At 42.0% G+C, this 27757-nt stretch overlaps 1 protein-coding gene across 2 annotated transcripts in view; it reads right to left on the bottom strand.

Moving 5' to 3' along the window:
* CACNA2D2 (calcium voltage-gated channel auxiliary subunit alpha2delta 2) overlaps positions 1 to 27757 on the bottom strand; it is a 121552-nt gene that overhangs the window by 49238 nt on the left and 44557 nt on the right. For both annotated transcript variants that reach the window (XM_053470379.1, XM_053470378.1), the window contains exon 3: positions 17386 to 17502. In XM_053470379.1, the coding sequence (XP_053326354.1) occupies positions 17386 to 17502 (117 nt within the window). The remainder of the gene's footprint in view (positions 1 to 17385; positions 17503 to 27757) is intronic.

A 27757-nucleotide genomic window follows, 5' to 3' on the forward strand; every position in this document is an offset into this window, starting at 1 on the left:
CAAATTGATGTCTGATACCGACACTATACAAATAGCTCAATGTACATATGTATGACAGCAAGAAAGGAACACTTTCAAATGTACTTGTGACCAATATATTCCAGTATGACCACAATCGTTCCAGGCAGGGAAGCTCATTTTAACCTATGCATGAGCTAGCCAAATCCCTAGCAGATGTATAGATAAATGCATTTAATTTAATGATAAAAACTACCCCCACCAAAGCTGTCAAAAGTTTTCAGCTTTTGTGATTCAATCTATTCCATGGAGAGAAGTAAAAAATAAATACACCGCATACCCCGCATTCTTTACTTGCAATATAATTTTACAAGGAACCCCACATGTAGAAAACAAGGTTGGTTGATTCACGTAACCTTATTCTGATCATTTCCCAACATTAAGGGAGCTATATATTAGGATAGCAGCTGATTTTGGTGATAAAAAATAAAAAAAAAATCAAAGAAAACTAATCTGTCTCTGAAATCAGATTGTGCTACAATGTAAAAGACATTTCTATGTCAGTAGATCAAACAAAAGTGTTTATTTTCAGTTTATGGTTTCTTTTTTCTCTTATACCATCTTTTTCAGAGAATTCAGAAAGGCTTTTGATAGTTATGTGAAATGAAAAAGGGTAGCCGTTTTATCTTAAAAAATATTCTTGTTGTAACAAGCCTTCGTCTTTTCAAGGTTCCGTTGGCAAAGGTATTCAAACTGCATGGTGTCCTTTAACGAGGACTCGTTGTCCTTGATGCTACAAAAGAGGACGAATGAATGGACCCACATACAGAAAGCTCTCTTGGGATACGGTAACTTGTGTCCTGTGCCCTATATAAAATCCCACAGGGAGCCCCTCTCCTAAAATATCCTGCACGAGAGTCTCCTTGACTAGATTAACATTAGAAGTCTAATCAGCAATCAGACATCTCATAATTTTCTGATTAGCTTTGATTAAACTCATAGCTTTGCCAGAGCAAGAGGAAAAACTCAGGAAGCAGAAACACAAACAAGGAAACCTGCTCCCCAAACAGATCTAAAGGTACAATGTACTGAAGGAGGAGTGGAGAAGGAGTGGGCGCCCGGAGAAGAGGGGGAGCTCGTATAGCAGTGGGTGGAGATCGAAAGGAGGGAGAGAAAAGAACAGAGGAGGCAGGTGGAGACTCTGCCATGGAGGTAGAGAAAGGTCACAGATAGATGACTGGTGGGAAGGAACGAGATACACTGCAGTACTTCCATAATGACTCCATAATGACACCTATAGATGATGCACAATTATGGCCACAATGCCTTTACCAAACAATGCCAACTCCAAAGGACTAAGTGCATACGCTGCATACTCTCACTCCCAAAATCCCAGGGATGGACATTGTATAACCTCAAAATCCCAAAACTGCTGCTACATACCCCAAAAACCCAAAACTGCTGCTACATACACAAAAATCCCAGGACTGCTGCTACATGCCCCCAAAATCCCAGGACTCCTGCTACATGCCCCCAATATCCAATCATACACAGTGCATGCCACCAAAATCAGAGGACTTCATACTGCATACGCCCCAAACCAAAGGGCTCCATACTATATAACCCCAAAACCTCAGGGCTGGACACTATATAAACCCCAAATCCTAAGGCTGTATGTTGCATCCACCCCAAAAACAGTATACTTCATAGTAAGAAAACAAGCAAATTTAAGTTTATCTGTTTTATATGAACCCCCGAGAACATACTACAGACAAAACACTGTGACACAAACATACACAGGCCACAAACGGAAAACGGGCTCAACACTCAAGAACATGTGAAGATCACACCTCACATTTGGGCAAAACACACCGTACTGCCCTACGACTTTTATCTGTGCACACAAAATGAAAGCAACACGCTGGGATATACACAATAGGCACTCACGTGCACGAACATACAACTGAAAGCGCACACTTACACATAACATACCCCAGGAACACAGTAATCAGTCCATATTTATGCATCCCTGGTATACAAATGCTGCACAGTTTGATACACAGGTCCTATTGTACATACTAAAGCCCTCGTTGTGATGCTGGGTGTGTAATTAGCTGAGGGTGACCTCTAACAAAAAACACTTCAATGTTAGCGAGAAAATCTCTCCTAATGTTATGCAAATTGCCAGAGAGGCAATCAGACTGCGCAGCCCGTTAGTGAGGCTAGCTACTGCTGCTCCACAGCAATTTGCATACAATTACCCAGAGTGCCCTGAGAGTGCCCCTCCCAGACCCTAGAAAGGGACCTTGCAATCCCACGCATGGGATATCGGAGCTGCCTTTTGTTACACCACGCTTGCAGAGGGAGATATGTGGATTAGACCTATCTTTGGGTTGAACGGGTCACTGACAGGTCAGTCGGTTAAGTATGATACTGATCTCTCATTGACTGTAGCAGGTGTCTTCACCGATTATGTACCGTTCATGTTCTTCTTGTCTCATAAAATTAACTTCAAAGATTTTTCGGTGTGAGACTACAGTGTATGACAAAATAGTACAAATTTCTATTTTAATATAATTATTATTTTAAGTCCTATCCTTATCCATACACCTTCCACTAACCTTCTCTTACCATGCCATGTTTTTAGAATCTAGTTTTCTCTTCTAAACTACAAGCCATTTAAAAAGGATTGGTGAACCTCATATGTTCAATATGTAGTGTAGTTCATAAATAATTTCATTTTCTTTTTATTATGTCTGATCAATTTCCAATCCTGTAGTTATTTCCTTTCCGCTCCACCTACTCTTGCAAACGCTTAACCGAGCGATAATTAATAACTAAACAGGAGATCGGCAATACTTCAATAGGGAGGAATAAAAATACAGATCCTAAAAACAGATGGTTAAGGTGGGAGCGCCCAAAAGTATTTTAAAAAACTTTGTTTCTATTACATATATTGTATACATTGTAATCTGTAGATACATTATAGGGGCCTGTTTAGTGTCCTGAAAAGTAAAATGTAGAATTTGGGACAGATCTTCTGTTCTTATCTTATTAGTTGTAAGTGATATTGACAGAGAAGTTGTCATTAGGATAATTATTTTATATTCTAAATCTGTTAAGGTTAAAGGAAAGCTCACATACAATAACCTTAAGGAGCGCATAGCGGGGTATAGGCAATAACTGTAAGAAGCAGGGGTAGTCATTTGGAGCAAGAGGTGAACTATAGCGTGGTCACTGCCCTGAAGTTTTACTTGGATTGGGGATGGAAATACTTACGGAGCAGCCTTGCTGGTTGGGAGGGATAAGAGTTGTACGAAATCTTAAGGGAGACCGGTTGTCTGACCCTCTTGAAAATGGAGGCTTTATTGAACAAAAGAATGAAGAGCTCAGTGGGAAGGGTGGGTGACAGTCCACGCCTGTGTTCATTCCGTGTATACGGCAGCGTACGCTGTGAGTTCTCTGCCCTTCACCTTCATGCAGTTTAATGTGCTTCTATTCAGCCAAGCTCCTCTGATCTTGTAATTATCTTCCATTTCCAAAAGAGCAGCATAAGTGACACAAATAACCCCCCCATCCGATCAATATCTCACTTCAGGCCCTCGGCTATTGTATGAAGGGGTCGGACGATTTCGATCCAGCCACAAGGAAAAAGAAAAGAGATCAGACGTGCAGGACTGGGTGACATTTCTGCAGTCATTATCCCTCCATCACTATCAGATGTATTGCCTCTTGTAGCTACGGGCTGTATCCACCCCACCACTGCCATCAGTGTCACCCCATCACTACCAGCTGTGTCTACCCCTTCACTGCCTGGTATGTCACCCCATTAATTATACCCGCTGTATGTGCCCCATTACTGCCTGGTATGCCACTCCATCACTGATCGATGTGTAGCACTGTATCTACCCCACCCCTGCCTAGTATGTCAGACGCCTCAGTTCGCTATGAGTGATATCCAATCCTTTACTGCCTGGTATATCACCACATTATTGCCAACACCTATCTGTCACCCTATCAATTGCACCAGTGATGTCTACTCTATCACTGTCTGCTGTGTCACCCCACAACTACAAACTATGTCAACCTCATCATTGTCTACTGTGTCACCTCATCACTGCCAGGTAAATGAATCACTTTTTGTCACCTTGTTCGTACTTTCCATGGAAAAGTCAATTGCCTGCCATGTTACTCTGTTGTAAAACTCGCTGATAACTTTTTCCTTTCAATGAAAAAACCCTACAGTCACATTATCCCTTTAATCGGGTCTACCCACTGCAGACCATTGTGAAGAGAGTCAGCGAGAGAGATCACTGTCCCACAACTGCCTCCCCTTGGCTTTGTGGCAATCATATATTAATTAGAACAGCCATTGTTTTCAACTCATACCATCAGCTAAAGATAGCCAATGATTGTGATGTGGGACACTCAACACCACTAGCCAGGTTGACATATTCTGAGTCTATATTTTGATTTAACTAAACTGGATCATTTGCACGAAATGCATCATTGTCATTAGTTACATCTTCTGTATCAAACCTATATATATCCCCTCCAACCAAATCCAACTGCTTCACCAATTGCTGCTTGAAGTGTCCCCAAATCAATGCCAGCTGTCACTGTTTTGAATTTGCTTGTATTGCTTTTTCCAGCTGTCCATCCACAATCAACACCAGTTGTCCCTCTCCCCAATGCCAGGAGTACTTCTTGCAAACATGTCTGTGCTTCTGTCCAAGTAATGCTTAGCTCTCTAACTGTGTATGATCTTAACCCGAAACCCGTGGCACTGAAACAAAACTGACACTCTCCTCACCGCAAGCTGTATTATCTACTAATACTGCTGGTATTACCACCTTAACTACAGCTGACTTTCACTTTCTTTGCTTGTGTTTCTTTCCAACACTACCAGCTGTGATTCCCAGATCACTGCCATCTGTTCCCCAACCTGACAAGTATTTACCCCTGGGGATGCCATTTGAGTCAACCAAATCATTGCCAGATGTCTCCCTCTCTAGGGGTCCAAAGGTATAACTGCTTGACACTGCCAGCTGTGCCATCCAAATCTATACCAGCTGTCTCCCCAAACCACTTGTGATCTAGACACTTCACAATGCCAGCTTCACCACCCAAATTCATATCACATGTGGTTCTCCTCCATGCCAGGAGACGTCAGCTCCCAAAATAGCAGCTATGTTCAGCTACCAAGGTTTCAGTTTCACTATTCTCAATCACCAATATACCACATCCCCATGTATCATCCAAATTAATACAAACTTTTTCTCAGCTCTTTGCCAGATGCATCACCACCTGTCTAAAAACCAACCAGAAGGTCTACCAAAATCACAGCTACAGCTCATTTCCGCAACCCAACTCTCCCATGAGTAGTTAGCACTAATCAGTACCAGATGCCAACACTCTCCACATCACACATACTTACTTTCACCACCACTTTATCATGAATATCCATGCCAGCTCCTTGTGTCCTCCATGACAATAGGGTCACCTCCAGCTTCCGTTCACTTTGTGTACACTAGTGCCAAGGTAATCACTACCAGATGTCACACCCAGGTTGGTATCAGCTCCTTTACCTTCCAATACTTTACCATCCATTCATGCCAGGCGGAATATTACCATCTGTATCACACCTTTCGTTTAGCAGGTATCAACTAATTAAAACTCAATGTCCCCATCATCGGCAGCCCCCTTACAGCCATCTGTGTCAATACACATCACTGCCAGTCACTTTAACAATACTACTACTACCAATTACCCACATACTCATCAATGCCAACTGGTGCCAGTCATACTGGTGACTGTCTCAATACACAGTCTAGGAAGCTCCAGTGTCAGGTTTCATGGTCACTCATGAGAAAACTATACAAACAGATGGTATCTGTTACAGAGAAAAGACACAGTCTAATGTGTCTACCAGAAATAAAAACCCCATCATAGGCAAGGAATTATACATCCCCAAGCACTAAGTGTGCCAAAAAAAAGTCATTCGCAGTATATCTCAATCAAAGGCAGCCCACTGCTAATACATACCTTACTTAACAGGTAGCAGCCTCGCTCAGAGGAAAAATCCAACCAACTATGCTTCTAGTAATTGAATGCTTACTGCCAACTAACATCAATCAACTAAACCAGAGGCCGCCATTATTCAGATCCATGACGCATTCATAGAAACATAGAAACATAGAAAGTGACGGCAGATAAGAGCCAGAAGGCCCATCCAGTCTGCCCAACCTCTGAGTACTCTCCTTTAGTACTTGCCCTTATCCTATATCTAGCTTGGCATTATGCCTATCCCATGCTTGCTTAAATGACTTTACTGTATTAACATCTACCACTTCCACTGGGAGGCTATTCCATGCGTCCACTACCCTTTCCGTAAAGTAATATTTTCTGATGTTACCATTAAACCTTTGCCCCTCTAGTTTATGCTTGTGTCCTCTTGTTGCGGTTTTATTTCTTCTTTTAAATAAACTTTCTTCCTTTACTTTGTTGATTCCCTTTAAGTATTTAAATGTTTCTATCATATCCCCCCTGTCCCGTCTTTTTTCCAGGCTATATAGGTTAAGATCCTTTAACCTGTCCTGGTAAGGTTTATTTTGTAATCCATAAACCATTTTAGTAGCCCTTCTCTGCACTTTCTCCAACATATCTATATCCTTCTGGAGATATGGTCTCCAGTACTGTACACAATACTCCAAGTGAGGTCTCACCAGTGATCTGTACAGCGGCATGAGCACTTCCCTCTTCCTACTGCTAATACCTCTCGCTATACAACCAAGCATTCTGCTAGCATTACCTGCTGCTCTACTGCATTGTCTACCTACCTTTAAATCCTCAGAAATAATTACCCCTAAATCCCTTTCCTCACACGTTGAGGTTAGGACAGTACCAAATAGTCTATACTCTGCCCTTGGGTTTTTATGCCCCAGGTGCATTACTTTGCATTTATCCACGTTAAATGCCAATTGCCACAGCTCTGACCATTTTTCCAGCTTACCTAGATCGTTTGCCATTTGGCTTCTTCCTCCAGGAACATCAACCCTGTTGCAAATTTTTGTGTCGTCGGCAAATAAACATACCTTTCCATCAACACCATCTGCAATATCACTAATGAAAATATTAAAGAGAATGGGTCCAAGTACAGATCCCTGAGGTATCCCACTGGTAACAAGACCTTGTTCTGAATATACGCCATTGACTACAAACCCATTCTTCTAATAAGCGACAATAGGGGCCAGTTACCCTAATAATAAGGAACGCCTCTCTCGTGGCACAGCGTTTTACCTGGCCTACATGTGGTCTCTATGCCTGTCATACAAAAAAGGACACAAGAAAATGTCATGTATCAGTAGTATTTGACATTGTGTTATAGTGGAACACACGTCTCCTGTCATTCTACCAGTCTGCGATTTATTTGCATGTCTTGGGGTCCCCGTGTCCTTGTATAGTCTTTATTAGTAGAGGGGCAAGTGTCCATCACTTGACAGTCCATCCCATGTGAGGAGACAGCTATGAGACCTTTCGGTGGCTTCTGTCATCCAAGATTTTCGCTGGCATGGATCCACTGACACTTTCACTTTTAGTTAAAATAGAGTAAACCTCAAGAGGAATATATATATATATATATATATATATATATATACGGTATATATGTAATAGCTACTGTCTGAACATAGCACGCAAAGTACATGTTTCTCCCAGGATGTCTACATCACCGCACAGACACCGCTGCTAAACAGACGAGGGTAAGTACCGTCACGTTAAAGCATGCAGAGTCATTGGCTGCCCCTGCTGGTTCGATGACAGCTGACGGATCCAGGTAAATGTGCGTACTTCAAAGGGTTAAGAGAAGTGAAATATTTATGTCGCCACCTGAAAGCCTCCATACAGCCGCAATCTTGCGGGATCTGTATTGTCAGAGCTGTATTAGGAGGTGGCATATAAAATGCATCGTCCTGCTGCGCTTCTTCATAAACAAGGCACGCGTACAAGCATTTCTCTACTCGTGCACACAGACGCTTCGGTCCGGTACCTTCTACAGGCTTGCATACGCAGCTGTACATAAACAGAGGAGGTCTGCCTGTATCTCTGCCAAAAGGAAAGGGTTAATGTGTGTTTCAGAGCCTTTAATGCCTCCGAGGGAATTACTCACTGCCATATTAACCCCCCTCCACCTTCTTCCCCTCTATTCTGAACACAATAAATACAGTGATTTGCAGCACTCTCCCTCCTGTTTCACACTCAGCCCCCCACTGCCACACACCCCCTTCTCCAAATAGCTCATACGCATAACTCCCAGAATCCTCCGGATAGAGAAAATTCAGCGAGGAATGTAAAAGGGCACTAATCAGCGAATGTGAGATTGAGGAACAGTGACTGGAGGCAAGAGAAGGCTGGGGGGGGGGTAGAGCTGTCCGAGTAGAGGAGGCGAGAGGCTTAGAGGCAGGGAAGCAGGGAAAGGAAGAATGTTGCATGTATATTGGAGATATTCAAGGAGGGAAATGATGAGAGAGAGCTAGAGGTGGATAAAAGCTGAAAAGGGCATATAAGGAGAATATGGAGAGAGAGAGAGTCGGAAAGAAGTAAAAGGGACTCCGCTGGAAGAGGATGTGGTGAGGTATAGAGGTACATTTGGCTCCATTCAAGTGGTCAGTAGAGTAAAGGGTTAACTCCACCAACTAGACTCAACTGAGGATGCAAACCCTCACATGCCAACATATTTGACATATTTACTAAAGCTGCATGTTTGCAAAGGCACGTGAGAGCACAAAACAGAGAGTCCCTACCCCCGCAGAGTAATTTTAGAGATAATAAAATAAGAAATATATTAAAGGAAATAAATGTGCACAGTGTGGGGCTAATAAAATAAGCCCAGGTTATAGTCCCAAACTATGGTGGATGCAAGTGAAATACTGTTTTCCCCTGCAGGTTGTACCCTTTTTGTGGAGCAGATGAGTTCCAAGCACCTTTTGGGACTTTCTCTCTCGCTCACATACCTGGCAGACTTGGAGATGGGGAGGTTATTTTTTATTTTTTTGTTTGATTTTCTTCTCCAAAGGGTTTTTAGCATGTAGTCCTCACCATTTTATGTTTATTATTATCATTTATTATCTGATGTTTGTCCAGGGAAGGTAGGGGGTTGACTCATGAGTCAACTTGCCATCCTCTGGGGAAGCAAGGGGAAGTTGCAATTTGGAACCAAGTTCCCGTTTTAGCTAACACACGTGCGCTTGCAATTTAGTGAATAGATGAAGGTTATGCAGAGTGCAATGCTGGTGCAAACGTAGAGCAATCAGCAAAAATATTTCACTGGTTCCTAGTTTAAGGTAACTAAATTACTTTGGCCATAATTGTTCAAACCCTCAAGCAAGAGACACAGAGGGCATTGCCCCAAAGCGGGATACAGCCTACTCCCTACTAAACTAGTTAATGTATATATTGTCAGGAGTTGGAGTCCTGTTCCCAGTCCAGATTATCAATAGGAACACAGCAGACTGATGACTTGGCTCCTCATAGGTATAGTTTTTCAGAGGAAACATCTGAAGGACATGAATGTGTTTCCATATGAATTGTGCATGGGATAGAGACCCACACGACACTGATTGACAGCCACTGAGGTGACCTGGGACCTTCAGACGATGCCACCAAGGCAAACTTCAGCCGGAATAATTCCCGTCTGTTATAGTCACCCTCAGAGGCTGACAGACATTCATATAAATTACGAGCCAATATTTTGCTATAAAGAGCCCGGGGAGAAAGGTGCATCCATACATTTCTTTAGAGATTACTCAGAAAAAGTAAGATGCCAGCAGATCCATGATTTGTTGAGCCATGGTTTATAAGACATCGTACTCACCGCTTTGTGAGATATTGTTCTGGTCTTCAATGAATCACTGTAAATTTCCCCTGTCCCAGAATACGATTTATGACCACCACAGGCATATATAAGTATACAGACAATGGTATTATAATAGGAGGGTGACGGGCTCATTGGGGCACCAAATATTGTAATCTATACAGTAAATACATTTTCCAATTGTTTCTGGTTCTTACTTGCACAACACATTGAAACTAAGAATCCCGTTATCCCTTCTGTTCTAGTGTCGTTCCAAGACTGTTAATCGTTGATTGTCCTGTACCTTTGTAGAGTTGCTTGGTTGCTCCTGTCACATCTCTAGCCATAGTGACATCCAGGCATCTAAAGAGTTTCTTGCTAGGAAAACATTTTCAGCCAAGGATCTGCATTCCCTTAAAGAGGCTTTCCATACCCTCCAACAGAGTGAGACCCAGCAAGGAGTAAATGCCCCTTGCCCTGCATGATACTTTATATGGTCTCCCAGAAGAACCTGCTTTCGGAATATTTGCTCGTCTTACTCTTTTGTCACTTTACAGGGCACTCCTGGTAACCACGTAAAATTTTGTTAGTCCCCTCCTCCACATACTTGCGCCTTCAAGATGCTATAACAGATGGTGTTGACACATACACAATCTCACTCACCGCTGCACCAGACGGTATTGTGGGTAAACCCTGGGAAAGGTGCCCTCCTCCCGCGTCTGGCACATGCAGAGCCTGAACTCCAAGAGAGAGAGAAGCATTTGGCAACGAGATGACTTGGCAGCCAGCAGGGAAGTGTTATCAGCTTCATACCGACTACTCTGTGTTACAGCTAAGACCAACCGCATGGTATGCACGTTATGGGTAGAGGCAGAGACTTGGTGCCAACACAGGAACATTAACTCTTCATCTCAGTTCTTAGCATAAAAAGAAATTAGTCTGCAAGTGGTTTCTGCGGGCGATGTGCATTAATTTGTTAATTGCAACAGACAATGAAGTGGGAGATCAAAGAGACACACGGAATGTAGTCAATGAGATGAAGGGTTAGAGCTCAATCCAGTGAATAGCTCGAGATGAGCCTTTAAGATTCATTTTCATTCCATGGTGCAACACTAATAAAATCATATATAATCATTTTATGGGCTTATTTGCAAAATTAGAGGTACTTAGAATATTCTTGTCATTAGGTTCTGCTCATCTCAAGAGCAGGGGGGATTATATTGACCCTTTCAAGGGCAACCAAAGAGCAAAATACAGTAATAATGTCCTTGCTAAAGACGGCCATTTAAAACAGTAATAATCCCCTTTTAATAGCACACAATAGGCCTTTAGCTCTTGGTGGGGTCAATGCAGTTAATTTACCAACAGAATGCATTAGGATATGATTTCACCACATGGACCTTTTCTGGTCCAGAGGAGGAGAAAATTAAGTCAAACCATGAAGCTTTAAGCATTCAACAATGGCCTGCCAGACATTAATGGATTATTACCATGGAGCCAAGGCAGCCTCTGGGTGCTGCTGTGGACCCACAATAGTTTATGCATATACAGTACAGCATCAAAGATACTTTAATGAGGTCTTCACTAAGCTGGTCACTAGTGGCAGAAGATCCAAGAGACAATACTTAGGGTGGCTGTATTATTGCCTTAACCAAGTTGATAGAGATCACGTTTATGAAGGATCTGACAACATCTGCCTGCTTTGGGCAAACAGAGATGTGCTGAGCCCCTCATGGTATGGATGAGGAAGAGGTACTGCGTGAAGAGTGAAGCTTCTGTTCTGTTATCATAGTGGTAGTGCATCAACAGGAGGTAGGGAGCAGCAGGAACAAAGTAATCAGCCTTAACTAGAAGCATTCAGAGCAGAAATGCCTTTACAATACAGCCTCATCTTTGAGATTCACTCCTAATTGGCTCTTAGAGCATCACTTCTTCCTCCGAGGAGACAAATGATTGGTCAAGATCTTCTAATGAACATAATGGGTCTAATGTTCCCAAAAACACATTTACAAAGCCAGAGAGAGGAATGTGCTCCTCATGAAATGGAAAGAGAAAAAAGAAGCCAGAGGGGAAATAGAGAGGGAGGAATGAGCATGTTGGAAGACGGGCTGAGTTTGAGTAAGGAACAGTGGTCAGTAGTTACAACTGGATGAAGCAAGGAGACATGAAATCAAAAGAGCACATTCTCCATCAACTGTGTTCCTCTACCAAATCCAGGAAAATGTTACATTTCAGTGCAAAACAAATTAGATCCAGAATAATTCTGTGCTCTGAGGGTTATCTCTTGACCTCTTTCTGACAGGGCGCTTGATTCATGTTCTCAAATAGCATAGGCTTTATTTTAACCCTTTTTCCAGTTTCCTTAACAACTCTGTAAATAAATCTCTTAAAGCTAATGATTTAGATAATGCCGCTTACTTTGGGGTAACCCAACCAGTCTCCTATCACTGCTCCATAAAGCAACATCTTATTCCATGCCTTGTCTATAGCAAGTCATTATCCTGAGCATGACCCTACGGCACTTGCTTTTATTTTAATAGAAGCCAATAGGTAGCTGTCCGGCAAAGCCCCATGATGCTCCAACGGCCACAGACGAGCTCTTTATCCCCTATCTGCCAGTCTATATATCACCCATCTGTCACTTTGTTTTCCTATACAGGTAAACAACTCTCTTCAGATGTCCTGTGGCAGCCCTAAAAATGGCCGAAAGAAAGAATAAGCATCTCTGAAATAATAAAAAAAAAAAAAACTTTAAGAACGTGACCAAATACTTAAAGTAAAGGTTCGAGGACTGATAAACTCTATAAGGGTTTTTTTTGTCTACATTGTTCTAGCCGCATCTCGGAGCATACAGAGAGGCTGGTGGGCAGCTCACAGCCTCTGGGCACGCTGCCAGTCCCCTCTTATTCCCTAAAAAGGCTAGATTTCTGGTGTCTGTGATCCGAATACACACAAGGACACTAACATAGAAGGTGCGATATGACAAGTGCTGTGCTCACAAACCTTTAGGACAAAGTGATGGAGCTCAAATTGGATTACTGGATGAACTGAGAATAGTAAGATACTAAGACGTGCATGAAAGGACAAAAAGAATAGAAGAAAGGCAAAGGGGAATGAACGGGTGAATGAATGAACAAACATGAATTGGAAGCAAACACTGGGACACGTGCTGGGAGAACAGAGGACAGATTTAGGGGATTAATAATTGGAGGGGTAAGAACAGGGACATGGATTAAAACAGACAAAAGAAGAATGGAGGTTTAGCGTTAGTACAGGGATAACAAACTTTTGCAGTCTTGAGAAGCTAGATGGACCAAATGATGAGACAATCCCTTTCCTATGAGTCAGAATAAGATAACCCAGCATACATTTTGGGGAACAGCACAAGATTCACAGATTCCTGGCCTTTGGATCGGACTGATGGAGCAGGGAACAGGACCAGGATATAGATGGAGAAGGGGGTACCATATTAAACACATCAGCACTTACTGTATCAACTAATTGACAGAGGTGCAGTAACTACGCAGAACCCTACATGACATGCGGTGGAAAGAAGGAAGGATTAGGAATTGGAGGGGAAAAACGTGTTAGATTGAGAGAGCTGGGTACAAGGACAAGAGTGATAAAGGGACGACAAAGTTGGGCTTAATAAACAGGGGGAAGATATCATTTAGTAGATTGAATAAGTAAGTAAAGGAGAGGCAGAGATATAAAAAGCAGCTTGCTCGGTATTCCCGCCACCTCTCTTCTTATTGCATTGTTTTCCAGCACTCTAATTTGGTCTCGCTCTTCCTTTACAATAGACACGCAGCTTCCAAACACACACAAAGCAAATAAATAAAACAAGTCTGGATTTGATTATAAAAGAATTAAAATTATAATTAAAACAAAGCTACTAACCAGTAATTAGCGAGGCAGGGAGAGAAGGGGCCGCATTGTCATTATTAATTAACATGCACAGAGATTAAACCTGTGAGGGATTTGCTGAACTTCCCTCCTCTGGAGCCTGTTATGGATTTGTCAAAAGGGAAAAACACCCCCAAACCTCCCCGGCAGATGGGGGGGGTAGGACCACAACTCGCTATGGAATCACATACTAAACACGACTCGCTACAAGCAGCGGCACTGGGGATGCAAGCACAGTGTGGGCCTGGGTGCCCTGAGACAACACATGTGGGCATCAGGGCATTAATATACCACTATATGTGGGTCTGGGCATTTAACACACCTGCCGCTATGACACAACATCTCAACAAACTCACTCCAACAGAAATGCTTAAACAATTACAACCACCACCTTATCATACATGCGCGCCAAAGAAACATCTCACAGCCTTACATTTGCTTGCAATTGACTAAAGAAGAGACCATAGTAGTCTTAAAGGCTAGCAATCTAATGCATTGCAGCTACCCAATAATGGTATGATCGCTACCAAATTTGCTTGTACACGCGTGTTACAATACATCTCACAGATAAACACTCCAGGTCACACATACATATACACCATCTGACAGACACACACAGGTGCCATACGCACCAAACTCTAATATACACGCGGCGGCTCTCCTGGACACATCACACAGATCTGGCCAGCGTACCGTTTACCTCCCGTGTACATCCCCCTCCATTAGACTTTTCCCCTTGGTATTAATGCATTAGTTGGCTAATCTGTTTTGCTACTGTATTTTTCATCTAATTAAAACTGTCAGCCCAAAGTGATTGAGATCAAAAGCTTTCCAGAAAGAGGTAGACAGATTAAAAGGACACTCCAGCCATCACATTAACGTTAATGCAGAAGATTGCTGTGTCCCCTTTAAGTTAACATTTTTTTTCCCTGCATGGAGGAATGCATCAGAATACCGCTAGGCATTAGTCCTCTTTCCCTGTCCCTCAAGCTCCTGGGCTTGCTGAGGATGTGTTCAGATGAACACTTTTCCTGCTTACCAGTGAGCATGTACACTATATTTACCGCCAACCAGCCCTGGCTAGTGGAAGAGTCCCAGCGGGTCCAACAAGACCTTCTTTAATCGCATGCACAGAAAGTGCTCCTATTGATTTCAATGGTAACTCTTTCCTGCCAGTGATTGACTGCTTCGAGCAGTCAAAACTAGTTTGAAGATGGGACAAAAAAGGGGGCAGTGCAGCACTTAAGGATGATGAGTAGTTTATTTTATTGTTCTTTAGTTAAATAATGTATTCTAAAGTACTTTAATAGCCATTCTTTGCAGGGGGTACTGTGGTACTGGAGTGTACCTTTAACTAACAAGGCACAAATGTGCTTTCCATTAATCCAGAGGAGGGCCAATTGATGACTTGTGTCACAAATCCATATGTGTGTATTATATATATACATACAGACATATATATATATATAAAATACATATATATTTTTGTTGAATTCTGTATAATGCACTCAATGCACCGAATAACTTAGCAATACTGTGAATTCAGTGGCCCACTCACACTCAGCAACTGTGAATTCAGTGCTCATTATTCTCTCTTGGGTGCTCCGTGATAACATGTATAACTCAAATCACCTGTTTATTGTTTGCAGATAGGAATATCAATAAGAAACAGCTCTCAGCAGACTGCCAGTGATACGGAGTACCAGAAACATCTTCTATTGTGTTTGAGCAGGAGTACCGGCGAGATAAGACTCGTAAACGTAAATGTATGGCGAATCTTCTTCTTGGAATACATCAGGCCACAAAGGGTTAACCATAGATGCAAGCGTAAAGCTTTTTGGAAAAAAAGCTTTTTTTTGGAGAGTTGTTTTTTCCTTTAAAGCGATTCGATTCTGATCAATACACTTGCCGACCATTGTGCTAACACAATGTGTGGCAATTTCTCCGGTTTACGCACACGTCCCAAACACAAAGGGGAAGGTTCAGCGGAAGACGCGGCTATACATTAAAGGGACATTGATACCTAAAAATAAGACATGTTCTTGTTTACTTCCAGAAAGTAAGCACAGAATAAAAATGTTTATTGATGTAGAGAAAATAGAACCAGGTGTAAATGCAATGGTAAAGTCTCATGAATAGTAAATATAAAAGGCTTTGTAATGCACGGCTCAGCTTTGATCCTACCACTTCTAATCGTCACGATGTAGCGTGAAAATTATACACGGAGGTAGAATGTCCAGACAAAAATAAATGATACAGAGGGGTGCAACGCTTTAGGGACTATGTCTACCCCCCTGTCCACTGATGTGGGTTAAAAATTCTTTAAAAATAAAAAGCCTCAGAGGGGCAGTTAAAAAAAAAAAGGACCTTGGGGGCATCTAAGTCCACCGGCCTTAATGGCGTTGGATTTGATCACACGGGCCAGCTTTCGCCCCTCCACGGCCTCTCATGACCTTGTCATCGGTTCACCGCTTATTCTTCCTTGGACCACTCTTGATAGGCACTGACCTCCGCAGACCTGGGACACCCTACAAGAGCTGCCGTTTTGGAGAGGTGCTGACCCAGTCTAACAATCACAATCTGGCCCTTGTCAAAGCTGCTCAGATCCTTACGCTTTTCATGCTTCTGACACATCAACTTTGTGCCTAATACTGTATATCCTACCCACTGATAGGTGCCATGATAGGTGCCATGATAACAATGTTATTGACTTCACGTGTCAGTTATCATAATGTTATGGCTAATCGGTGTGTATGTACATATATATATATATAAATATATATATATATATATATATATATATATATATATATAATGTACTGGAAGGGGTGGTGGATAAGCACATTTTCACGGATGGGTGGCAGGATTTCATTCAGTTTGCATGCCCTCGCCTGAACATTGCAAAATATAAAGTATGCTTCTCACAAGCTAGTTATTTTGGAAGTGGTAATATGCGATGGAATGCCACTCAGTCGAATCTGGTCTGTCGAGTTAACCCTTAACTCAACTAATCACTTAAGTACTTACTTAAGTGAATAGACCCAACTGTCTTACAACTGAAAGATAGTGAATGGAGGGCTTATGCATCCTAAGAAGCATTATATTGATCTATTAGTTAGGGATACAGAATATTTATATTAAATGGTTAGTCCACCCCTTTAGTATACATACCAGTCCATTTTGTTGCATCAGTTCATGCATTCTAAAAGCTACCGTGTATGTTCTATCTGTATATATGTTCACTTTGAACATATGCAAGTCTTGACAAGTTGAGCACCTATTGGCAGAGAAAACTCCCATCCGTACTTAACTGGCCAATATGGACTTTTTAATATACTCCCATGGAAAAACTGCAGAAAGAAACACAGGTCTGATCTTTTATTCTTGTATGTGTGTTTGTGAACGTTCATAAACTTGATTTGTATTATGCGTGCCTTGGTAAGCACTGGAAAAAAGATATCACATAAGTTCTTGTAACCTCAGGGGTCTCTTCTTCATTTTGTTGAGAGCTTATTTGGCCTTGCGTGTCCCTCTGTGTTTCTTAAATAAACTACTTCATCTTTTCTTGGACTGACACAGCCATATGAATTCTCCTTACTCATGTGTCAGCCCAGATTTTTGGTATACTTAAACAACTCACTGTTAATGTGCAGGGTCGTTTGCTTGCTTACCTTCAGAGCTCGCACTTTCTTTGCAAGGAGGGTCTCGATGTCACCTGCTACTTTCTCCACCAGTTTGCGCGGGACATTCTCCTCCACTTGAAACAGGTTCCGCTTATCTCTATAGAGCTGCAACGAAAGAACAGGGTGAGTTGGTACAATATTCTGTAGAAATATGCTATGGAACATATATTATTCACGGAGACTCCATCTGTGCATCATACGGCGACCAGGCTCTTGTTTTTTACATCTCTTCTATGGTTTTTACCCCTCTTCTATTCAGATCTCACATCACATTACCAGGTTTCTCATTTTCACACTTTTTTTCTTAAATTCTAAGATCGTTTTTCCTACGCACACTCCTCCTTTCTGATATAACCTTTCCAGGTGTGTATTTCTTTCTCTCCTCTTCCACTTTGACATTTATTACCCCTCCTTCCCCCAGACTCTGCAACCCTACTACATCTCTCTCCGCCCAGCCCGTATTGCTGAACTCAGCGATCTGACTCCCATCGGATCCCCTGCTTACCTACAGCTGAGACTACAGAGATCAGTAACAATCATAAGATTATGTAAAGGAGGTTCTGCTATCGCTGCAACACCGTCTCGCTGACTCTGCACTTAACAGCCAAGATCTTCTTTCAAACACGAAGTTACATTTGGTCTTGTCGACTAAATAGTGTTTAACACGGTGTACGATGAACCAGAATGAAATAACTTTTATGACACCACATTGTAACTTTCTAAGAAAATTACATTTTTCCCAAATGAAATTCTATTCATTTGCATATTAGAGGAGCATTTTTCTTTAAAAAATATTTTTTCATCTATATCCAACGATGGTTACAATGTGCATACAATAATTACAAAAGCAAATTTTTAATTTGCTTTTGTAAAAAAAAAAAAATGTTATTTCTTAACTTATAGAAAACCACTAAGTTCTGCCGTGCTGTATGGTAAGTAAACATATAAGTAACATAACAATTTAGTTGACCAGACAATTATCCGCTAGTTTATTGCCGACAGGCAGAAAGAACACGAGTCCATACGTCTGTAACCTTATCGCTTCTTCTCCATTCTCCTCCACTCATCATTCATTAATGGCTCTTCTTACCTCCTCTATCACTTTTGTTAAAAAGCCAGATTTTGACTTCTGCCTGACAATTATATTAAGGATTTAGAAGACGGACGTATGTTTGTCAGTGGAAGTTTTCCCAAGCGGGTAAAAGTCACAAAACAGAGGGATAAGTCGATTAGTGAATTTATTACCCCATTCTGTCCTTAGATAAAAGTATTAACAAACAACTGAATAGGCAGAGTTGGCCTTATAATTTAAGAGAACTATGCAGCTGCCTAGGGTACCAAGCTGGAAGATGGTTCTTGCCTATGTTAGATGTTAAAAGCATGCCGGAAGGATTGCGGAAGACATAAGTTTGCCACCATGTAAAATGGAATAGAAAATACGCAAAAAAAAGGCAACTTTCATCTTTGTCTGCAAGATATTTAAGGGGTCAAAGAAACACATGAAGCGCATGGACTGCTGATCAGAATCCAAAAAGGTATGGTAAGTCCGAGATAAGCTCTGCTTCCAACCACCCCCTAAAAGAAAGCATCTCGCTTTGGCACTTTCAAATGTTGACAGATATGTCCATCAGAGCAGTGAATTAAGCACTTTTGGTAAAAGTGTCAAAAAGCATGACTGCGTTAAGTAGCCTTTTTTGAACAATTACACTAAAAACATAATTTGCGTTTTTTGAATCATTGCCATAGCGCCTCCTCGCATCAATAGGGTTAAAGCCCAATTTCTGACCACATTGTTTCGAATGTGGAATTTGCAATGCGATTTACAATTTTTATGGAGAGTATTTACGGCACGACGGACCCCTTTGCAGGATGTGCAGGAATTTTGAGAATTAGTCGCTTTGCCCCTGTGACCTTCTCTTTGATGTTCCTCAGCAGTGGTATGAAACGCTGGCGTAGACCTCCCCACAGAGAGCGTTTGCCGCGGGAGAAAAATGACATTTCAAAATCAAAAGTATTTCCGCCTGCAGCCCCCTGAGCCGGTAATTAGCATCATTCTGTACAGCAGCACTGGACTGCAGAGACCCCGACTGCTTAAAAGGAGACCAGACAGGGGGGCTTGTTCCATCATCTCAACAGAGACATTAGAAAATAAACGTGTTAATTTCAGGCAGCCCCGGGAAACCCATTCCTCCAGAGGGTGCCTGGTGCTCAGCAGAGCAGGCAAAAGACCATATCCCAGGCGGATAATGAGGAGAGACGAGGGACGCCGAGGGCAAACAAACCCCACAGGGCACCGGCAAGAGGGGAGGGTAGCAGTGTATACGCTACAGACCCTCCCCTGTAAAAAAACACCACTTTCCCCCATGGTCCCGTGTTTGGAAAACTCTCCCTCTTCTTCCAGCTCCCCAATATGAAATAACTAGAGCCCCCCAAAGCTGTGTGGATGTGGGGACACTACAGCACCCCCCGGAGACTTCCATGCAGTCGTACCATGGTGGCTTTGGTCGTAAGTAAGTGGCTGTTTATTAAAATGTCGGGCTTTGACCACTCAAATACATACCTCCCAAAACGTCCCCGTTTAGGAAAGTCCTTTGAAGGACTCAAATTCTAACTACACCTAAAACAACTTTTTAGCCACTTAAAATGTGCGTAGGAGGTAAGTATGAATGTGGTTAAAGCGCGTGGGCTAAGGACGCACCATTTGTACCTATGTTACCCGATGTCCGCGATTGCCTGCTCGTGTAAGCAGCGGCGTCTGACTGGTCACTTCAATGCAAATTAATGATACAAGCGCCTGCACTATGTTTTAGGCGCAGACACATAGTCAGTAGAACCAAGATATAATAATTTTGTGTTTAACAGGCGTGATAGATACCTCCTATAATGATTATGGGAAAGTGCTATCTACGGCAAAAGGCCATTTCAGTTATCATATTTAAATGAATTCTTTAATAATAATTCAGCGTCTGTGTGAGCGAAAAGAGGGAATGAGAAACAGAGAGAACCAAAACGGAGGGGGTTGGAGGACCCCAAATCTGCAGGCTTCTGGATGCACCTCCACTAAATGTGCGCAGAGACAGAAATTATAATGCAGCAAAATGGACCAAATTATAGCTTCCAGCACGGTATATAATAAGCAGAGGCTTCAATCTGCAATCTGCCCCACTCTGGATCTACATTAATTGCTTCATAACTGACCCCAGACAGCTGGAGATCACAAGAACACTGCACACATGGGGCGAGACTGAGAGAACGAAAGAGAGATTGAGAGAGAGCGTTAGAAATGGAAGCTGAAAATGATTGAGAGATAATAAGAGGGACAGAAGGAATCTGAGAGAAAACATTCAATGGGCAAGAGAAAATGTCACAGGTTGGGTGTAAAACAGAGGGGGGCGAGCCAGCCATATAGTGTCATCTGCATAGTCCGAGCCATAGAAGACCCTGGCCAGAGCCCACTTGCCCACTGCCGATTTGGGTCCCAGTGTGTGTCCAGAGAGACACTACCAGAGGAAGAAATGGTGTCTCATCTGGTAACTGTATTGGCTCGGCACTCCTCATCAAACCACCTAGGCTGGTCTGCCCAGCCATTGAGAAGAATTCACTAACAAAAAAAGGTTGAGAGAGCGTGGAGCATTTCAGCTCCCTGACACCACCATTTATGATGAAGCCAGCCCCAGTGTGCTTCCATGACAAGGAAGGTTGAGCTGGGCCTGCATAACGTAAGGTTAATGTAGGGAGATTTCCTTCCCAGCTCACTGGGATCAGCCCTTCATAATGCATAGTGAAGTCAGGGACCCAGAATGTTGGATTATTTAACCGTGCATATACTGGGGACCACAACAACCATTTTCTTGCATGTTCCTGACCAACACATGTAGAGAGCTCCTCACAGCATGTGGGTGGTTTAACGAAGTAACTGGTTGACTTCTGTAAGTCATAGTGTACTAAAGCCTTACAGGTAACCGGTGGCCTCAGCTATCTCAGTTATCACAAATGGATTAGACAAAAGGAAGCATTGTATGGACAAACAGATCCTATACCCCAGGCATGGGGCTGGAGGGGCAGGGGTACAACTGCCTGCCTTCCTTACCTGAAGAGCCACCAAAGCTTGACCGTGTCACAAGGTGGCCACCTCTGTCCCAGTGAGCTGGCCTCAATAATGTATAGTTAATCTGCAATGGAGGTCTGGGCTGCAACAGATCAGACCTCCATAGATTCTACATCTCCTTGGGCCGGTTAGGGAAGGTCACAGGATGTTCCCAACAGGCACATAAAAAACACTCCCTAGGCAGGACTGTACCTAAAAATCAGGACTGCCTCACAACAAGCAGGAGTTGGTAGGTATGGGATGATGTTATGTGCATTGGATTTATAGACCACCAAGGAATGATATAAAGAGGAGGTTTTACAAAGCAAAAGATAAACCCATTTTGAGAAGATTAGGTGGAAAAATAAGTGAGGTTACACTAAGGGCTTGTAAATGGAAAAGGTTACTTAGTTATATTTAGCAAAAGGAGGTCCAATTATTGTGCACGGCACTTAAATATTTCCAGAGTTTGGGGATTTCTTTAATTAACATGTTCTCAGAAAAATTAATTTTGAGTGGCACATTATCCTGAAACCACAGTGTGACCGAAGCCCTTGGAGAATGGAGGTCAGCATCTCTGAGCTACACGGGTCAGTGAATGAAGAATGAGAAGCAGCGGTCATATGAGGAAACCGCAAGTGACACAAACTAGGTTAAATGTTACGGGCCGTAGTTAAAGGGAAGGGTCACTGCCACCGTCTTTATAATTTAATTAATATACTGAAACCACCTAGACGTTCTGCTTTTTGTTTGGAAAAAAGTATAATCGTTTTGGAGACTTTTAGTTAAAAATTAACCTCTTAGAAGGCGACAGCCTTTGGCCGAGCCAGCATTATCTATTCAATTTCAAGTCTCTTCACCCCTCTTTCACAGACAGCCTGAACCAATCAACAACAATCAGCGACTCTACAACGGGGAGATAACGGGATAAGATTATGAGGAGAAGGGCAAGTCACCAGTTGAAGTATGAATTACACAAGGTCATCTCAGGGTTCACCATTCACAATGCTGAAACAAATCAACAGACAATACTGCAAGCTCCAGCCATGTTAAATTAACCCCGAAACAAATATCAGGAGCCCATATCAAAGTTATATATGTAGAGAATTCCCAGCACATTTTCCTTGATTTTATTCTACGAATAACAAATAATCAAAGGTGCGATAGAATATTCACAAACGGAGATATCTGATTCTTGCGCCCCGATGTCCCATGGATATTGACACCAGAGGAGAAAAACATTAAAAGGCAACAAACAGGTAGGTTCGCTACAAGAGAATTCAAAGAGAGTCAACAACCGAACATATTAAACTTAATGCTTTTTCTGCCAGAGGGATCAGCTTGGATTTACTGCATAGTATATTGCTGTCCTCGAGGTAGGGTTTTAAAAGAAAAGAAAAAAAAAAAGAAAATGAATCTGAAAAGGGGTAAGACACAATAGGGAACAATAAATAAAGAGTGAGGTTAAAGAAAAAGACTACTTTGTGACAAAGTATGCCAGGCAGAGGTAAAGGACGTGCTTCAGTTTTGCCACCTGGGTGAGTATATATGCCCAAGCACCCCAGTTCCTACCAGTCAGCCAACTGGTTCCAAATGTATATAGCACCTCGATTTAAAAAGATTGTGTTCGCACACTTAATGTTGTTGCAGATGGATTTGCGTTCTTGTACCAACTAATCAATATAAATTATTGGCAGACACATAAATATACTAAATGACACGGCAGCCATCGGGCCGCAAATAATTCCCTACAATCTGGTCGACGAGAGTGTACACAGGGATCCACTTAAGGTCTGATTCACTAAACAGGGATTATAGTGAAATGATACACTCTTTAATTCACAACGTTGACCAATCATTATGAACAAGACTGGATTCTTTGTAAGACAGAACAGGTACATACGGTGCCTATAAGCCGGGTTTTTTAAACGGGGCTGTTGATGGTACATGTGAAAGGGGTTAATATTCACAGTGCTTGCTCTGCCCATTTACCACCCATTACCTTCTTACAACTTATTTAAACATTTTAAGTGCATGAGATTTTTGGTGCCTACGGGAGCAATAAATTAAAGTCCAGAGCTCATTAAGAAGGGTTAAAATCCGCAGGTTTCACTTCCATAGAGGGCCCAGCTGGACGCACAAAAACGCATCGAAAATCAGATGAAATGTTTGATCTTACATCTACATACCCAAAACTGCTAATCAATGCCATCGTTTTTACCCCTAGGACATCATTTCTACTACCTTCGTCTTGGTATCCACATGAAGCTAAAGTAAAGAATATATCTTTTAGCCAAGCTTATAAATATGCATAATACAGGGTAGCAATGATTAATGTATAAAATCCATAGTTAAAGGGAGAATCGTGTCACTGTATGACAGGCTGATGGTTTATGGGTCACTGGGTACCCAGGAATAATTAAATGTGGCAAAGCATATGACCCCGGCCCTATCTGCAGAGCCCCGTAGGTGGCCTTTAAGCAGCCTCCAATTCTGAAATCAGATGCGTACTCACGCTAAACTTTTTATGATATAGACGATAAACATATCTTAAGTGATCTTAACTGCCTGCTCTCAGGATCTGCATGAATATACATTTGAAGTTACCGTTCCTCTTACTCGTTGTTGTTGAGTTGTTATGGCTGCATTTGTAGGGATGGATGTGAAGAAAGGAGGAAACTTCAGGAAATTGTTCTAATTGTGCTACTTCTGCCCCCCTTTAGTCACAAATCTCAGCTTCCTTGAGATAAAACTATGTTTTCCCATAGAAATTCTATAGTGCCGGGGATTCCGCGTAGGTATATGCAAATCATTTCAACAATGACCTATCTGGCTCTGATTGTTGAGTCTAACAAAGACTGAATGTTTGACTCCTTATAACAGCTTTAAGATTTCATATAAGTGACAGGTCAGACTTTTATTAGTTTATGGATCCTAGGCCTTGACTTCAAAATGAGGAGCCATGGAATAATATTCTAGTTATTCTCCAGTCGGAGGGAAGACCTTTCTCTTTGTAGAGTCTCGTCACTGTAGACTCTGGTCGGCATAAACTTTAGGCAAGCAAATGGAATAGCTATCTATGTACCTATGCCACCACTTGACTCAAAAAGTATTTGGGGAAATGGAGTCGCTATCTCTTGGAATGCCAAAGGTTGACTTCAAAGAGACCGAACACACTGCAATTACATTTTGAGTGTTACAAGTTCCCTCCTTTTTACCCAACGTTACATCTACTAAAATGGAACTAAAACGAAGACTATATCAAGTGCACAGCATTCAAAGATCCTACCACGGCTTCTCCAAACCCAATCTTAGCATCCCTACACATCGTAATCTATCGTAAAAAACGGCTGATCAAATCCTTTGCCGTAGAGATGCGACTAGGAATGGAGGGACGTAATGTCTGAGCGCTTGGCGCGGGAAGTATCATCGTTAACTGTTTTAATCTGTTATCATGGGTTCATCTAAGAGGATTTCACTGTGTGGACGAGATTTGCACAAATTCGCTCTGCGATAAATATATTCATTTAATGGGTTTATCTCCCTGTGGAGAACTCATTCAGCCTAGAACATATTGTCTGCAAACACATACAGAAATAAATAAACAGCCTCTGTCTCGGTTAGAGAAGGGAATGGGCTGAGACTAAAGAGGCTGGGAGTCAAGGAGACATGTATGTTTTAGGCATGCTTTCAATGCAAAACTGCCTACCTAACATGTTCTTGAGTTAGGGGAGCAAACATTGCGCATATCCCATGCCTAAACCGAGATCCTTGGATGAATATACAAGAAGCTTCAGTGTCCATAACTGTCTGCGGCCAGGGCCGGCGTTGCTGCAGTGGACTTCTGTGATGGTCATCTACATGACATGCTGACCATTACACCGACCACAATATATCATCAGAAGAGCCAATGTTCATGTCCCATGTGCAGAGGTACATATCTCCTTGGGCCACCACTAGATCACCAAAAATAGTGCTCCCTGGAACTCCTTTCCTTAATCATTGAAGCCAGGAGGGGTAGGTAGTTAAGCGGTGATTAAGGCCTAGTCTAGAACAAGGTGCATGCAGATAGGGTAACAATAGGGAAACAGAACTGTATTGATTAGAAGATTATGACCGATCCAAATAGGAAGAAATAGGAAAGGCAATAAGATAGTATCTGTTAACAATTTTGACCCAAGTGACATGCGCATATAATGCCCTGAGGAAGGCAATAAAAGGAAAAGGGCTGATAAAGACTCCACATTCTCCCATCCTCATGTCTGTGATGTGGTCCTTCATGTGTCATTAAACACCCAATAACCAGCTCTAACTCATTGCTAATTTAATAGTGCCACATTGCAACTTCTAGACAAGTGAATTTGTTCACATTCAGAGACCTAAGAATTGCAGCGAGAATCTCATATCTCAGCATTGTTGGATGTAGTAGTTTGTGAAACCAGTTTTATTTTTTAGTTAACAAAAGCAATCTGCTTTTTGTTTGCATGCTTTTAAGAAGCAGCCGTGCCCTTTATTCAGGAATCATCGCTGGCTTCGCTGTCCTTGTCTAAGTGAGAACTGAGCAGCATTTCAATGTGAGACGCCGCTTGGTTTCTTATTACCCTGTCCATCAAAAGAACTGGGTATCTGAGCATGCATGGACGCGAAGAAAGGTTTACTCATGCTCCCTCTGCATTCTCCCCATGCGGCAGGGCTTGGCGCTGAAGCCAACGGCATCATGTCCGTGCCACCAAACAGTTTTGGGTGATAATCTCTGCAAATTGGAGGACATTTACAGCCAATATCGCATGGGATTGCTAATAGGCACATGGAGAATGGTGGGGACTACTCATACAATAAAATGTTATTTTAGGAAAATAACTATTCCATCAAAAACTGTAACTCAATTCGCTTTTAAAATCAACAATTCATTATTACACACACATGCATATAATATATACATATACACTCACACTGTATATATATACCCATATATACACCGTTACATCATTGTTTCATCATTATCCTGTCTTTAGATTTCCCTGTTACATGGAAATTTCATTAATGAATAAGAAATTTCACAGATAAAGCCGTTTCTGGACATATTCCATATATTAACTACTTAATACCGAAGTACTTAAAGATCATATGCTTCACCTACCCAACTCTCTGTTTCGTCACCATCACTGACTTCCAGGACTTAGTCCTTACCTACAGTAGGTCACCAGACAGGGAATGGGGAGCTTCAATGTTCTCAGATCACTAATTAATACAAGTTTTCAATTTATAGGGGTCACAAAGCAGCTTTAACTATATTTACTAATCCGCTGCTCTTAGTAAATAGAGCCTACAGAATTGCATGCCAAAAAAGAATCAATCAGACATGCTAGTCTTCATAATTAGCTCCCAACATTAAAGCTTCGGACTGGTTTAATCCCTAAAGCTGGATGTTCATTCTGAATGATTCCAATGCTATGGTTCCAAATTAAGACTAGCAGTACCATAGAATAATTATGTCATGTACAAACGAGACGAGACCATGACATCTGTATACAATGGGTCACCAGGCTCCTTTTAGGACCATCTTGGAGTCTAAAAATGAAATGTGACGATCCGATCAAAGACTGCCCTTGAGAGTATGCCTGCAGTTCACAGGGGGGCATCACAGTTACCCCTTCCTAAGAGCTATTATTGGATGTACTTGTGAAGGAACGTGTGTACATGTATGTATGATTGGCCACCAGAGCAGGGCTGTCATGGAAGCCCTCATCTTGAGGTTCATGGGAGACAAAGTTTGCTGATGTGTGTTCAGCCCAGCCTTGGGCTAGAATGCTTTAGAAAAATGTATACACCTCCCAGATATGTATTTGTAATACACTGTGAGTGGCCCAATCCAGAATACCCACTGAAAAGCGCTGCCCCATACAATGCATACAAACAACCAGAAATATCGAAAGGAAAGAGCAGCGGCTCCCATGCAGACAACATACTGCCAAAGCTTGCCGCTGAATGATTAAATTACACATTACCGAGACTATTTATTTAGTAATTACGAAGTAAAGTGTGAGATTTAAAGCAATCTCCATAGAAACCACACTTGTTTTTTTGCCGATTGCTTCAAATTTGGCATTTTGCCTTGGTTTTTGCCTAAATACATCCTTGGTTTCTGTAGGAATAAAATAACGCAAGCACTGCTAACGCACACCGAAGAGCGAACACTAGGGGACAGAGCTTGATAATCCAGGGCTATCTTGGTCAACGGCAGATTATGAAGTCACCAAAAAAATTCCTAAT

Source organism: Spea bombifrons, chromosome 6, assembly GCF_027358695.1.
Source record: "Spea bombifrons isolate aSpeBom1 chromosome 6, aSpeBom1.2.pri, whole genome shotgun sequence".
NCBI classification, from domain to species: Eukaryota; Metazoa; Chordata; class Amphibia; order Anura; family Pelobatidae; genus Spea; species Spea bombifrons.